General features: G+C 40.9%; 1 protein-coding gene across 2 annotated transcripts in view; it reads left to right on the forward strand.

Moving 5' to 3' along the window:
• The window catches only part of LOC117941701 (chloride channel protein 2-like), a 42065-nt gene extending 29962 nt beyond the window's left edge, over positions 1-12103 (forward strand). For both annotated transcript variants that reach the window (XM_034866718.1, XM_034866717.1), the window contains 10 exons: positions 556-625; positions 2228-2338; positions 2849-3062; positions 3796-3929; positions 4584-4732; positions 5211-5310; positions 6216-6286; positions 7564-7668; positions 9101-9187; positions 11248-12103. In XM_034866718.1, the coding sequence (XP_034722609.1) occupies positions 556-625; positions 2228-2338; positions 2849-3062; positions 3796-3929; positions 4584-4732; positions 5211-5310; positions 6216-6286; positions 7564-7668; positions 9101-9187; positions 11248-11424 (1218 nt within the window). In that variant the 3' untranslated portion in view covers positions 11425-12103. The remainder of the gene's footprint in view (positions 1-555; positions 626-2227; positions 2339-2848; positions 3063-3795; positions 3930-4583; positions 4733-5210; positions 5311-6215; positions 6287-7563; positions 7669-9100; positions 9188-11247) is intronic.
• The last annotated feature ends 4812 nt before the right edge of the window (positions 12104-16915 follow it).

Below are 16915 nucleotides of genomic sequence, written 5' to 3' on the forward strand. Positions count from 1 at the left end.
TCAGTGTTGGCCAATCTTCAGTGTCAAGGATATACTACTGGATCATATATTTACTGCAGAATTGATCAATACACTGGCTGTGCAGATTAAACTGAATTTTAATGAGACATCTTATCCCACATCTATAACGAGTCCACACTAGTATGTGTGAAGGTTATTTTTGATCGATAGAGTCTAATCAATTGGTACAGCTATTTCTTCCAAAAAGTGAGCATGCCAGCCTTTTAATAATTATATCTGAGGAAGCTTAAATTTAAGTGCACACACACCTGACGATAATGCTCACACACAGTCAGTGTTGACATTTGCCTTTTTGTTTGTCTTTCCTAATTAGCAGTCTCTTCTGCTTGCCTTGCACAGTGTCGGCCAATTGGCAGCGCCCGCTTATTACCCAGGGTTCATTTCAGGGTCTTTATCAAAAGAAGAGTGAAAGTGACAGCTCAATCTAACCTCAGCAATGAGCTACGCATGGTCGCCTCCTCACTGCTGGAAGAGGTTGTTTTTTTTCTTTTTACGTCTTGTCTTTCTTTATCTCCCTCCTTTTTTCTCTCTCAGTTCTGGATGTCTGCCCTGGCCATCACCATGCCAGTGCCCTACGGATCCTTCATGCCAGTATTTGTCATTGGTAAGAAGCAACTAGCCGTGTGTGTGTTAGACAAGTGAAGGTAGTTCTTGCTGAGAGTTATATGAGCTTATAATCTTTTTCCCAAAAACATCAATCTATTTCTTTCACTTATGAGTAACGCAATGTAAGATTCCCGTGAGCTACAATATTCCTAGATTTACTTTATTTTATTTTATGAAAGAAGCATAATTCCCAATATATTGAACCAGTCTTACAATTGAACTCAGTGTTACTTAAAGGTGCAGCATGTGATAAGGACAACTAGCTTAAAATAGTTACTGCATTCCAAATTCAAAATACTGGAGAGAGTTGTCTCCCCCTGCCCCTCCTCCCCTGACTCAAAGTTCACGGGGTTTCTAGGTTGAGAACGTAGCATCAAATAATGTCAGCTAGATGCTAGTCTCACGTAGCCAGTCATTGCTCCCCAGCTCAGCGGATTAGCTAACGTTAGATGCTGGCTATGTGGACAGTCATTAAAGACCGTGCTTACCGGAATATTGTACCCGACTGACAGTCACCCTTTCTTGTCTCAAAATTAAAGCAAAAACTGCCAAAAACACCATAAACTCACAGTCCTCGCTACCTGATTTACAGCCACCCTTTGTTGCTATTACTCACCGTTTGTCTGCTGCGACCGCTGAAAAGACTACATGGTTGTTTTGCCAAAGTTAAATTGCATATTTCCATTGTGAGGAATTCAAACTTGCGGTTTCTGTCACGTGTCCGTCACAGTGGTTGGCAACAGCCGTGGCTTGCCTGGTCGTCATGTAACGTTTTCAGTCATTGCGTGTTAGCATGGTGGCGTTAGCCACGATCAGTCGGGATCACTTGACCGGCTTTGTCTATATTTGTTTTTGTGAGTAACCAACTTAAGTAGTCTATATAATTCAATGCAAGTACACACATGTTGAAATGACTGAAAATGCCCGTCCCTAGCAGCCGTGATACATTAGCCTGAGGCTAATGCTAATAAGCCAACTCTGTGTCCTTTTGGGTTATCAGCTGTCTCCATCTCTCAAATACATCTCCAGTATTTACCCAGGGTTTGTAACATCTGTGGTCGTGCAACTGTTAACATACAAATGTTATTTCAGTAGAATCTATCTCTGTAGATCTGCTGCTGCTTCCATGGTTGTACTAGAGATGTATCTAGAAGGGCTGTCAAATATGGGCAGATGACAACACACAGGCCAAAACACAAACAGAAATTCCGTCAGGGAAAGGAAATTTCAAAGGAAAAGTACTGGCATTAGTAGTGTGGTCAGAAAATAAAGTCATTCATGTTTCCTTAATATCTGATGACAATCTAATAGTGTGATTTGGGGCTTTAATACAGTAAACATATAACATATTGCACCTTTTAAAGACATTATTACGTCACCGCTCTGCAGTGTTATTTCTTTGGAAATTGTTTTTATCTTCAAGCATCTAGATAGTGTGAGAAAAAACAGAGGCAAGTAATTTTACTTTATCTGTGTGATAGTATTAACCTATGTAATGCAAAATATGCTATGCATTGAATGCTAAAGTTTCAGTTATTGTTTCCACCCAGTATCTAGCTCGGTAATGATTGTAGTCTCTGTGTCTTTGTGCATGTTTCAGGGGCAGGTTTTGGTCGTCTGGTTGGAGAAGGCATGGCAGCCTGGTTCCCAGATGGTTTTCACACAAATGGCACCATGTACCCCATAATGCCAGGAGGCTATGCTGCCGTGGGTACGTTAAACACAATATCAGGGCACCTATCATTCTCACTTTCTTGTCTACTGTGTATTTTCTGTTTTTTATTCAATTAGATTTAAATCATTCACATTGGGGGTTGTGACAGTTTTGGGACCTTCACAAAATTGTTTCTCATTTATAACCAAGCTTTTAAGTGATTAAGTCTTTTCACAACAGTGTGTCATCTGGCCCCTGCAGGTCACTCAGAACACAGCAGCTTGACTTGTCTTCAACCTCCCCAAATTCTCTCACACTCCACCCCTCCTCTGTGCTCTTCCCTGGTTATCAATTGCTCCCCACATCAATATCAACCAACAACAGTACTTGCAAACAGGGCCACGAACGGACCAGCTCCAGCTTACATCCATAACCACACCACAAATCAAGCTTGAAGGACCCCCTTTGTTTAACCTTGGATCCACCTTAAAAACTACTGATCTAAATAACTGCATCTTTGTCATGCTTCTATAATTTTGCTTACCCTGTGCTCTTCCTCACCCAAAGGTGCGGCGGCCTTGTCGGGAGCGGTCAGCCACTCGTTTTCCACCGCAGTCATTGTGTTTGAGATGACTGGCCAGCTCACCCACGTCCTGCCGATTATTATAGCAGTGATCCTGGCCAACATGGTGGGGCAGGCCCTCTCGCCCTCCCTCTATGACTCACTCATCAAGATCAAGAAGCTGCCCTTTTTTCCAGAGCTGGGCTGGGGACAAAACGAGTATGTACAGTGGGAAATCCTGGTTAATTATTAAACATATACTAATAATTGCCATGCTGAATTACTGTATTACAGCTATGTACAAATAACAAGTTGTTGTTTTTTTAACTCAAAAGGCAAAAGGATTAATCCTACACCAACACAACTGTCCGCACGTGCGCGCACACACACACATACACACACACACACACACACACACACAGGAACAATTGTGGAACGTCTGACAGGCGTACATTTGCTCACACACCCACACAGACATGTAGTGAATTGGATTAGAGATATGATAGGTATAGAGACAGATGTTATAAATATTTTTATATGTAATATACAGTATATGTACATATATTTTTTCTTATATATTTCCACTACAGACATGCTGCAACTCACTCATTTCTCTCTAATCATACCCAGTAGCACATATGAAACCTTTTCCACTATTCTTTCGTGTGTGTGTGTGTACTTTCTTATGAAAACTGTACCAAGGTGAATATATAACTAAATAACTTGGCATTAACATTTATCACAAAAGTCATCGCCAAAGCATTACCGTCACTCTCATTTTTCAAAAGTCAGCAGTGTACAGTATATGTTCAGACTATTCATGGAAACATATGATTGTTTAATGGATCCATCTTTTTTCTACTTCTCTCCTTATTTTTTCACCTCACTGCAACTACTTCACAAATTCTCTTATCTTCCTCCTCCCATTTGTTGTTCTCTTTTCTCCTTTTAGAAAGTATAGTATTCACGTCGAGGACTTTATGGAGCGGGACGTGCAGTACGTCACACTCAACTGCAGCTACAGAGACCTGCATAATGTCCTACTGACGGGTGACCACAACACTGTGGCACTAGTGGAATCAGCTGGTGAGACACAAACACATGCCCATTCTGTTCCGGGTGGGAAAGTATTATTATTTGTAGTAACTTGCTACACTTTGCCTCCTTATACTGTTAGTTCTAGTCACACTATATATTATATATTGTGGTTTCCTGTCCCACAACTCTGTTCTTACCAACCGTGTCTTCAGCTGCAGCAGGCAGCTTTTAGTCAAAGCTTTAAAGCCCAAGGTGGCCATAAAATATCTAAAGATGCAACTTAATAACTAATATTGATGTCTGTGTTCGATGTTGCAGATGTTGTTTGATTGAGCATCACTTCCAGTCTGTACAACAACAAAAAAACCTCTCTCACGCATGCACACACTAGTTAATACACATCTACTGCATTCTGGGAGTTCTTGTTATGTAACTCAGCTGAGCTCTCTGCAGTGCTGCATCATGTGTTTGCAATCTCATGCGGTGTTGCTCTTCTCTCCAAAAACACGTTTTACTGTCTCTTTTCATCCTCCTTGGTCTTCTCTTTTTCCTTCTTTCTTCTCACTTCCCATATCTTCTTTCTCTATACCTGTATCTTCCTCAAAACGTCTCTACACTTTTCCATTCTCTTCCACTTTCTTCCTCATCCCTTTTCTTCTTCATCGTCTCCTCTTCCTCTCCTTTTGCTGTCTTGTCTCCCAGAGTCCATGATCCTGTTGGGCTCCATCGAGCGAGCCCAGCTCCAGGAGCTGCTCTCCCTGCAGTTCGGCCCCCCCGGACATTTAGAGAACATCAGCGAACAAGCCATCAAGGATGAGAACAAGCCAGTCAGTCAGGAGGTCCGCTTCCAGGTCAGAGGTCACAGTGGACAGAGATTGTCAAAAGTTTCCACCCATTCAAAGCTTTCTGAAGTTGTTACTTACAAAGTCACATGAGGCATGTAGCGCTATGTAGGTACAGTATGTGTGGGTATGTAGATCTTTTAATAGAAATGTTTATGTTGAAAGTAGTTCTGCATCTGGTCATGTTTGCCCTCATATGGACATGATGGGCCAAAATAGATATATTAATGGTTCAAACCTATGTGTTTTTTAAGAAGAATATTCAAACGCCATTTCTGAACAGTTTTGACAGCCTCAATGTGTATTGATTGATCAGATGAGATGAAGATAAATAGGATGTGCCTTCTGTGTGCGCTCTCAACTAGTCGTGTGCCTTCCTCACTTATGCTTTTCTTCTTGTCTACTGTGTGTGTGTGTGTGTGTGTGTGTGTGTGTGTGTGTGTGTGTGTGTGTGTGTGTGTGTGTGTGTGTGTGTGTGTGTGTGTAGATCTCTACTGAGGACTCATCCTTAAGCCCTACTCGTCCAGTCCCTCAGAAGCCTCTCAAACCTGCACTGAAGAGACCCTCTTTGGAGGAGCAACCCACTGGTAGTGAAAACACACTTAACCCCCACACAACCAGACAGTCAAAAAGGAAAATATTTAGTAGATCTGGAAGGAGTCTCAATCTCTCTCTGTCTCTAAACTCACAAACCCTAGTATAACTATTATTCTTTCTCTCTCTTTCTGTCACTCTGTTTCTCTCTCTCTCTTATTGAACATGGCTGTCTTAATTAATAAAAGACCAAAACAATCAACAGGTTATACAAGATTTACAATATAAGTATGATGTAAACATCCACAGTCACACTAGCAGATATGTGTATGATGTGTGCAATAAAGTTTGACAAGGTCATGGTGAGAACAGTAGGAGGATAATCTGATTTTAAAGGAGCTCAGCACATTTGCATGTGTTGTTTCACTTAAAGGAAAGCAGGACTAACTGATTGGTAGGGGAAAGTTGTAATAGGAAGTTCATAGACATATATGGCTGCTACATACAGTTGATTTTGTTATTGATTAATCTGTTGAGTGTTTTGTCAAATAATAATTTTGTCTATAAAATTTAAAGAAATATATAGAAAAATACCCATCACAGTTTCCTAAAGTTGAAAAGCACCAAACTACCCCTTAGAATGTCTTGCTGAATTTGTCTCTGAGATTATCCACAGCCAAAGTTGAAATTTTCTTAAAATGTGATTTGTAGTGTTGAAAATTAAGTTATAGTTATGTCTAGAAATAGACAAGTAAAAACCTGTTTAGATTTCCCTGGAAAATCAAAGTCTTGGTCTTCTCTAAATTCATCCTCAGATTATTTGCAGATAATGCAGCTGTGTGCTTCTTTAGATAGGACCAGTAGGATAAATTCTGCATACAAAAGGGAGATGGGGACCTAACAAACAAAGATGACGTCTGATCATTTCACTCTTTATGAGTCTCTGTGTCTCTTCCAGGTCCACATGATCATTCGGGCAATGTTTTCAAGAACCTGTACAGCGCCAGTCCAGACTCAGACGCCCCGGAGGTAAGAGAGCCTTGTCCACAGTTTAAAAAGGTAGCAAATAAAGCAATGATAAAACCACAAATGTATGTTAGACCAACCTTAGAGTTAGATAAACACAAGATAACACAACATGACAACTACTTATGGAAAACCAAAATGTTCAAAAAAGAGAGTAATTTAACATCCCTTGTTGTCTGTTTTAATTTTTCAAACCTGAGGATACCTTTCAGAAAGCATTTTTTTATCTTTTAAAACTATGGGGAAATTATAGTCATTTTGAAATCAAGATGTAGTTGAGTTGGTCTAAAAGGACGAGGCTGTTCAACCAAGCATGCTGGGCTGTCCATCAGCCGTCTCACCCAAGGTGTCCAATCAATGACGGCCTCACAGGGCAGGCCTTGTTCCTGGAGTGACTCAAAATCCCATCGCATTTGTTGTAATTAATGAAAGAAACAGTGTTATTCAATGTGTTCCATACAGGAATGTGAAGGGGTGGGGGGGTTAAATTGAAGCACCCTGGTGGGGTGATTTCCTCTGTGCACGCAGCGTTAATTATCCAGATAGGAGGCTCATATCTCTTGATTAGGAACAAGAAGGTATTTGAATGACTGTGTTCCAGCACTAGCTCCGATGAGATGATGAACCAATCAGCTGTTAGATCAGCTGAGAGCCAGGTATTTCCTGTCATGCCCTGGGTCTTGGAGTTGGTGGAAACAACTGCGTCTGCTGGCTCTTAAAACTGCAGCGACCTTGATCTTGTGAGCTTGTCGTTGCCCACGTGTCCATGAGGTCAGTCGGGATCAAATCGGACACAAATCTAACTGCCAAGCATCGGGTGGCAATCAGTGATGATCGATTCAGCGCAGGCCTGGCTTTTCTCGAACAAGCCTACTATCCCCACCAACTAGCATGCAGCCTGCTGTCCAATTACCAGCAACCACATCCACTCCAGGAGCAGCAAAACTTCTGCCAAAGCGATTCTGCGCTTAATATGGGTCCACTGATTCTCTATCAGAGGGAGGTGATTTGTCAGGAGGTGGGATGGGATTATTTGATGCCTTTGCCTTCTGATTAGGGACTGACACCAGGCATAAAGACATCTTCTTTTAACAGCATCTATTGTGCACACTGTCACTCCAGGTTTTATATTCAGACAATCAAACAAATGTTGGATTTGCCAAAACAACAGGGTATAACACTGGGGGTCAACCTTCAAGTCAAGTCATCTACCTCCCGCTATTCCTCAGTGATGTTTATCCCTCATCCATAAATTCTCTCCTCCTCTGTGTGTTTTGCAGATTACAGAGTGGGAGGAGAAGCAGCTTGATAAGCAGGTCAATTTCAACAATTGCAACATTGACGACTCCACAATCCAGCTGGTGGAGCACATGTCCCTGCATAAGGTCTGATTTATAAAGTCTGAATCAACTGTTGCTCAACTTGTGTGTTTTTCTACATCTTGCCCATCTCTCTAGCTTGGCCTCTCTTGATCTGGCTTGCATTTATCTCAAGCTGTTGTTGTTGTTGTTGTTCTGTGTTTGCGTGCGTGAACTTTTGTAAAGGACAAATCAGTTTCTTTAATGTTTACATTACAACCTGCCTCTAACAGGACATAAAGCAACCGCCACAATCATTCCGTACATTTTCAAAAAATGATAAGTCATGAAGCCTTTGCATATTTTATTTACAGGATAAGTATAATAGTTGCAACAACATAACACAGTGACACCAATAACAACTTTCTGTTCTTTTATGTATCTTTTTTATAAACAATATCACAGACACCCTGGATAAAAATGACAACCCACTGTCAACGGTTTTCTTCATTAAAAGGGAGCTCCAGTTGTAAATGTTGACAATGCGTTCTGTGGATTTTCCAGAGTAACCGCAAGATTTCTTCAGGAAAAACACATTGTTATTCATATTTTTAAATACAACCTTATTTGCTTTCTTGCTCAGTTAGATTAAAAGATTTACACCACTCTCAAAAATGAAGCAGCTGTTCAGCTTATTTTAGCACACAAACTGGAAAGAAGGGGAAACGGCTAGCCGGGGTGTACCCAAAAGTACCAATATACCTACCAGCACCTCTAGAGCTCAAACATGAACTCATCTCATTAGTTTAATCTGTTCCAAAGGTGAACGCACGTAGCACAGAAATTGCAAATAATATGTAGAAATGATTGTCCCACATGACTGTGTTGATGATCAATTGATTATGAGATGCTATTTGCAGCAGCGGTGAATTACATTTTAATTAGATGTGAGTGCCCTAAAAACACTTTCCAGTCTTTTTCTTGGCACAGCTTCTGTTTGTTTGGCAGAGTGTGATCCATGAATGCCCATTCTGGCTAAGCAAAAAGTCTCAAACACTAAAAGGATTAGGAACCAAAAGTGCGCTTGGCGTTAATCCTGCAACTTTTCTAGTTTGTCCCTGAAGTTTTTCACCTCTCTCTCTTTTTGCATTTAGCTGCGTGGAGCCTGTGAGGTTAAAATAAAATGAAATAGTCCCCAGGGACAATCGCAAATACAGCACTCATACTGCACTAATGTACTGGTGATTTAATCAAAACAGTTTGACGGCTGTCAGTCCTCTGGAGAGGATATTGAACACAGTATCACACATCCCCAGTAGAGGTTATTTAACAAGGTTGGATGTTTGGATTCGCCAGTTAAAGACCTGTGACTTAAGTCATTAGAGGATTAAATTGACATCAACTGATAATTCTATTTGAATTTTGTCTCGACATCTGTACCCAGCCAGTGTTGTCTCTGGTTTGTCTGTTTTTAACGTTTTACCAATGGTTCCTAACCACGTCTTCTGTTTTCCTGCAGACCCACACCATCTTCTCCGTGCTGGACCTCGACCACGCCTTTGTCACCAGCGTCGGACGCCTCGTGGGGGTGGTTTCCGTCAAAGACGTAAGAATCTCATCACCGGTTCTTTTGGGGTGTTTTCTTTAACATTTCCAAATAATTAGTGTACATATTGGATCACTGAATTAAGTGTGGTTTCATATATCTCAAATCTAAACTCACAATCCATTTTTTTGTCAATTTCTCAAGCACCAAGGGCCCTATTTTAATGATTGAGCGTGACAGGTGCGTTTAGGGCGTGTACAAATCCACTTTCGCTAGTTCAATGGCAGGAAAAATGATTTTAAATTTTGTCCCATTTAGGCATGGTCAGACATGTGTCATGTCTGACCATGCCTAAACAATTCATTAGTGATGTACCTTTAAATAGTTGGTTACCTGTAGTCAGACCTTGCCCCGCCCATCCAACAAAACCCCTGTCCACTTTTGCCGATAGGAAGTCTCTAATGGAAACTATATTGTTTTTTTTCCCTAGATAAAGATAGTGTCATGTTAGAATTTTGTTCTTATCTTTGTCCAGACCCTAAGGGTATAGGTTACCTATTCATTTAGTATCTTTACACAAAGACATTTTAGTCACCAATAAGGATTCCTCCACCCTCTGACTATTGTACTGTGACAGACAAAAGGCTGCTTGATATTGTTGTCTCCATCTATGGTCTGTTCTCTGTCCCCCTCCCTCGGTCTATTTCTCCTGCCTCACAAACAACTGAAACCCCTCGCTATTTGTGAATTCGCCTAGAGATGGTGAAATGAGTGTTGCGAAGTGCAGTGCTGCTTGCCTGTGCCTACGGCATGCGGACACTATTCTTTTGGTGTTGCCGCATGGTCTGTAGCAGCCAAACTTGGCCTGGCCAAACAGAACTCCCTAATCTAGAATCTCTAAAAATTGTAGAGATAGGATGAAAGAGACTGTAGAGAATCACAGCAGACTTTCACACAGACGTGTTTACGAGAATGATTTTTTAAATTCAAAATGTGTGGATCTGAAAACTAAGAAAGTAAGAAACTAAGAAAGTATTTGGAATTAACAGACATAAAATAAATGGCCATTGTTCTTTTAGTTTGGAGATCCTATATCCGAAATGTAAAAAAAGAAAAAAGATAAATGTGAAGATCTTGTTTACTTTCGAGTTTCCTCTCAAAGACTTAAAATATTAGGGAGTCTAACTAAACGGGACCTTTTTTTTTTTTTTTTTTTTTTTTTTAAGTTAACATTTCCCAAAACCAACCTGCAGTATGTACAGTGGCATCTGCAGGTCTCACCGTATGAGTTGACATTTTTTAAACTACTTAAACTTCTGCCAGGTGTAGGTGAGAAGAGGAGCTGCAGTTTAATACATGGGCAGTAATCTCTTCTTCTTCCTTCTCCTCTGCTCTTGTTCCGTGAAATGTTTCAGCAAACAGCAGCATAGGTCAAAGTCACTCTGATCTCATTTTCCAGTGTGCATTACCCTCTGCCCATGATCTTTCTCTCTATTACATAAAAAAAAAAAAAAAAAAAAAAGCGGTTCCAGTGCAAAATAGAAAATGGTTTGTGTGCCTGTGCATCAGATTGTTATCTACTGATCTTTCCCTGTGGAGCAAGGCCAGCACAGTGTCATCAGTTCTATTTCCCTTGGGGCCACACCTGCTAAAACTGTATGCAGCACAGCATAATAAAACACTGAGAATAAATCCCTGTACCACATAAAATTGGCGGTTGTACCAAATATCCAGGCAAAGAGCTTTGAGATGTCAGAGATTTGACATGTCCCAAACCCATGCTCCTACAAAATCTAAAACGTGTGTGTGTGTGTGTGTGTGTGTGTGTGTGTGTGTGGATTCAGAGTCCGAATCAGAAAAGATTTTGTATGTACACTTGGAATATGCCATGGTAAAAGGTGCATACATAAAGAAACATATTATTAATATGAAATAAACAGGAAAGCAAATGTATACTGTACATGCAAAGTAACTGTTGCACAAGAATAAAAGTGAGTACATTTGCGAAGAAGTGTGTGTGTGTGTGTGTGTGTGTGTGTGTGTGTGTGTGTGAGTGATATAAAATAAAATGCCTATGAACACATTGTGCCTTCCTTTATAACTTGTCTTTCTCCATCCAGCTTCACAAGACCTTCAAGGGCACTGTGAAAGAGAAGGGTGCAAAGGTGCTTCCTGCTCTGGCCAGCTTCCGGGACAAGGGCAAAAGCAGCAGCAAGAACAACACCACCGAGGTCCAAAAGCTGTGGGATCGTCTCAGAAGCATGCAGCCGCCACACGAGCACACCCACTCCGAGTGAGGGAAAGTAGAGGGGGAGGAGGAGGAGGCAATGAGATGGTTAATCTCACAAAGCCACAAAAATGCAAAAAAATCCTCAGGGCTTGGGATCAATATTTAATGATGGAAAAAGTATTTTTGCTACTTTCTCTTCACCATCTACTTTGCTTCATGGGACTCATGCTTGGATCTGCAAAAAGCATCTGTTGAAGAAGTCTTCCATTTAAGAAGATAAATCCAGCAATGATGACAAGGAAGAATAATGTGAGTGTGTACTTTACTTTAAGTGTGAGTGTATGAAATAAGGTAATGTGAGTATGCATTAAGAGGGAGGTAGCAAAACACTATTTCACTTAGAATTCGTTTAATACTTTGGATAATATCATTTCTGAATGATCAGGTGGTCTGGGTTTAACTGGAATTTGCCATGGAACTATTTTTTGTAAATTACTCTACAGTTTGTCCCAATGACAATTACTAGACTAAGGGGACTGGTGCTTTAGTCTGCGTTTTTTTTTCCTTGTTTCCTTTTTACCTCTTTTCCTTTGTCTTCTCATCTCTTCACTGTGAGTCTTAATGGTCAGACTGTCTATGCAAGCAGACATGCCTGTTGGCAGTGGCAGAAGCGCCTGTAGCCCATTCCATAATGAACACTCCTTTCCTACTGTGGTTAGGGCATTACAAAGACACATAGAAACCCAGATAAGATTGCGGTGATGCACTCTGAGAGACGTGGTTTTCTGCTTATCCAGATCTAGCTCCTAATAACCGTTTCAGAGCAGGTTGGGGCGGATGGAGAGGGCAGGAAGCGAGGGAGGGAGGAAAAACAGGGCGCAAATGGATGGCTGATAGAATGAAGACACCATTACCTAAGCAGGGTTTTTCCTGACTCAGAAGGGGCCTTTGGGGGGAGACGACTACACACGGCACTAGATTTAGTAGCAGTAGCCCCATATCGGTCCGCCGGTCACTAAAGGCATTGAGTCTGTTACCTTAATTGACAGAAATCTAATGCATTAACATGTTATTTCTGACAATTGGATGAACAAACATATGTTTATTATGCTTGAGTAAGTAAATACCCAATTAACAAAACTGCTTAAAAATAGTAGTATTAAAATTTAAATGCCATTGTCAGTACAGATCACCAGAAGAGTCAGACACAGCCTGACTCTGGGCGGTAAAACTGAGATTAACGCTCACATTTAAGTTGATGTTCTGCTTGTTAAACAGTTGTTTGGTACATTATTTGATGTTGTTTGGTAAATTGATTGACATTTGAATCATTGTCTTTGTATCCCATTCTAATCATTTTGGCACTGGTGATTTTTCTTTAGCTCTGGCTATAACCTCTTTGGGGGCGCCAAAAGTTCCTCTAAGCAGGAAAACCCCTTCTAACCAGCTGCTCTGGGCCCCCTCGTAAATCTTTGATCACAGTGTGCTACCCTAATAATCCCAATATCATCCTCATATTGTGCAGCCCTACTTGGCATGACAGAGTGCATTTCAGATTTGTTTTAACAGTCAAATTTACCAAAAACAAAAGCTTGATGGAAATGAATGTGGGACTGGTGAATTATGGTGTGTCTTGGTATGTTTGCCATCTTGTGCCTGTATGTCACATGTCTTTACAGCATCTTTTTTTTTATATACGTATTGAGTAAGATTATTTCACTTTAATAGGCATGTTCCATTCACCCATTGAGAAAAATCACGCAATGATTTGATCACTGGTGACGGGCTCTTTACAAAGTTATGCTTACAGAGAAATATATTTATCAGTCCTGTAATTCAAAAACGTTACAAACAAAAAATGGTTATGTCTTAACCAATCTTAAATCTTTGACCAATCTCTATTTAAAGAGATTTTGGGGGGCTTGTTTTATAAGGTTTTTTTTTTTTTCTACATTTGACTGATTTTTTTTTTTTCACAAAGAGATGAATTTTTTTAATGCTGCCCTTTATGGATTTCTTAACTGTTGACATGCTGTCTGTAACTTTTCTACTAAGACATCTATTTTTAAAGTGCAAATAACACTAAAGGGGTGAAGGATTGTAATGGCTGCCAGACAGAGAAAACAAATGTTATTGGCAAGGGAACTGTTGAAGAATGCATATTTATTAGTCTGTTTATCAAAGTAGAAGTAGAAAGTGTTAATTCTTTTTATGGATGATCTTGTTAAGATAAAGAGAACTTTATTTGTGTGAAGACACCTGTAAAATCTAAAAAGATGTGTGTTCAGTATATGAGGAGAACTGAAGCTCACAGGAGATTGTGTAGGATGAAGTGATATTTGAATGACTCAGGGAAAGTTTCCCAAATGCCTGAATAAAAGCTGTCAGAATCTCACTAGAATCAGCATTAAGATATTTAAGGACAGCCTTTGTTAAAGAAGAGAAGTGGCTCTATATTTTGGCTTTTGGAATCCTTCCTTGCCTCATCTTTTGTCGGCTCTGTGGCGAATCTGCTCCATGAACTGTAGCCCGCGCTCTCAACTCCCATGGTGCTATTCTGTTCATCAATCGTTTTTGCCATTCCTCAAGAAAGATATTGCCAAATACTACTTAGTAGTTGTCCCTCTAATTTAGAGACATGCTGCCCTGAATTTTGAAGCAGTCATTTTCTTGGTTATAAATTGGATGGATGTAAACAGAACTGAAACAGTACATTTGTGGGTTATTTTCTTAAACCCATTGTCGCTGAGTTGATCATATGACAACTTGAAATGACGTGTATTATACAGAATGTGCACAACATACAGTGAGGTTTCATCAGAAGAAAATGTCTGACATCAGATTTTGTTGTAAATTCTTTAAAGTTAAAGAACAAAAGCTTTGCTGCAACTTTAGCAGATGTACTGACCAAGTGTTGCTTTGCATGCAAGAAAGCCACATCACCTGGTGACAAGGGGGACACACCTCTCACTGTTTGATGGTGTCACACAATGTATGCAGTGCACAGATCTTATTAAGCAGAGATAACTAAGAATGTTAAGTTTCTGTATGGGAGGGGCAGGGTCATTTCAACTGTTGCTAAGGCTCAAGGGTAAGAAAATATGTTCTGAGCGGTTTCTGTCCTAGTTAAAGTGTGTTTTAATAATATTCGGTTAATATAATGTGTGCATTTATGTTAAATGGGCTTAGGTTTTGTATGGTTGATTTAGGGTTCATGTTTAGCTATTTATTGTTGCACCATGATAGCCTCTGGGCAGCGAAAAAATGTTGTGCTTGGAGTGGAAATCAATTAATTATTCTCCTGTGTGAATATTTCTATGCTGCACGTTACATTGGAAAAACTTCATTGTTGTATGGATTGCTTTTCTTTCGGTTTATTTTGGAACAAATGCTTAGAAATAATTTTTCTTAATAATCATACTGTCATAAAGTTAAATAAAGGATATTTATATAAACAAATGGTTTTGTTAGTATTGTTAGTGTTAATTAGCCTAATGTTTTACATTTATGTTTCTTTGCAAGTTTAACTTAAAATGCTTAATTTAGACAACATGACTCCAGAAAAAAAATCATGTATGTGTGCTGATGAATTTCAGTAATGAATGCAAACTGGATTTGTCTCCCACGTCAACTAACCCTTCGTGTTAATACAACTTAACCTGTTAACTGACAACCTCATTGTGTTTGCTGCTAACGTGCAGCCAGCAGTGAACAAACTTCGTTAAGTAGGTCCATTATTACTGCATTGAGATTACAGAAGTCTCTCGTTAGACTCTTGAATGCTTCTCACTCCCTGATGTAAGAGTGCCGATTTGAGTTGCGCATAGGTCAATTTGCGACAAGTAGCATTTAAAATCATCAAACAGCATATTGTTATCGTATATGTCAAGTCCGGTCTCAAAAACATTGGGTATATTGTCAGACAGTGTGCATAACATAATAGAATCTACTCTGTAAAGACGATTGTCACGTGCCATGTTGTGCTTTGTGATTCTCCACAGGTGTGTGTGTGTGTGTGTGTGTGATTCTCTGCAGGTGTGTGCTGCTGATGACAGACCAGCAGCTGAGGCTGATCAGTGCCCCACAGCTTAAGAGAGGGCAGCAAGCAGTTCTTTTGGCCCGGACTGATGGCAGATGTAGTGTGGTTCTGTAAAACCTGCAGTACTTGCAAGATGGTTGGTAAGCCGCCCCCCAAGCGTGTGTTAGGAGATGTACCTAACTGAAGTGTGTATCTGGATGATGTGGTGGTCTACTCCAGTTAAGGGAGTAGTCATAGGTACAGTCTAGAAACTGTATTCCAACGGCTGGCGGAAGCCTCCCTTACCCTTAACTTGGCCAAGAGTGCGTTTGGTAAGGCCAGTGTCATTTATCTTGTTAAGCAGGTTGGCCGGGGGCAGGTCTGGCCTGTGGATGCTAAGGTGGCCGCGGTTGTCTCTCTACCAGTGCCCAGCACTGGACAAGAACTAAGGCGTTTCTTAGGCATGACAGGTTACTATTGCTGTTTCTGCAAGAACTTCTCGGTAGTAGTTGATCCTCCCCCCAGGTTGTGGATTCCGAGGGTTCCTTTGGTGTGGAATGATGAGTGCAACCATGCTTTTAACTCTGCTAAGTCTCTCCTTTTGTAGTGCTCCTTTGCTGGCTGCTCCTTACGGAGGATGCCAGTGCCACTGGAGCTGTATTATTGCAGGAAGGTGATGGGGACGTGTGTCATCCTGTTTTTTTTTCCACCAACTTCAAACGTCATCAGCTGAACTACTCCACCGTCAAGACGGAGACCTTGGCAATGCTCCTTGCCCTACAGCCCTTTGACGTGTATGTAGGATGCAGTTCATTTACAGTCACAGTCAACACTGACCATAACCCACTTGTCTTTCTGGCCCAGATGTACAAAAGCACTCAGTGCTTGAGGCGCTGGGCACTCCTGGCCCAGGTTTACAACATCTGCATCAAACTTAAGAAGAGAGCCGACAACATTGTCGCTGACTCACTGTCCCGTGGGTGGGACTGGTTTTGGGGGGACTTGAGTGAGTTTTTGCTTGGACAGGAGGATCAGTGTGGAGAACCGAATGAACTGATGGTGATCTTGTAATTTGTGATGATTCTCCATGGGGGTGCAAAGAGGAGGGGTTCCCTCTTATGGGAGGGGGTTTCACGTGCAGTGTGTGCTTTGTGAATTTCTGCAGGTGTGTGCTGCTGATGACAGGCCAGCAGCTGAGGCTGATCAGTGCCCCACAGCTTGAGAGGGCAGCATGGCTGTGTGCAGAAGAGGCTTCTGTGGAAGCCAGCATAGACCGATGCTGCTAGGAGCTGCTGTGCGACCTGCTCTGAACCAAACCTTAAGATACCTGTGCCTACTTTTGAAGATTGTTTTTAGTTGCCTCTTGTTGTGCGGGCACAATAAATTTGCCTTGTTTAAACGTTTACTTTCTTTCCCGAGTTTATTTTAGCTGTTTGCGTCCTCCACCCCTAGACTACTTTTGGGTCGTAACGATTATTTCTGAAATCCTAGTCGACTAAACACACAATAGTGTCTGGTCAGCCTGTTTGATTGGTATGTC

This window comes from Etheostoma cragini, chromosome 3, assembly GCF_013103735.1.
Source record: "Etheostoma cragini isolate CJK2018 chromosome 3, CSU_Ecrag_1.0, whole genome shotgun sequence".
NCBI classification, from domain to species: Eukaryota; Metazoa; Chordata; class Actinopteri; order Perciformes; family Percidae; genus Etheostoma; species Etheostoma cragini.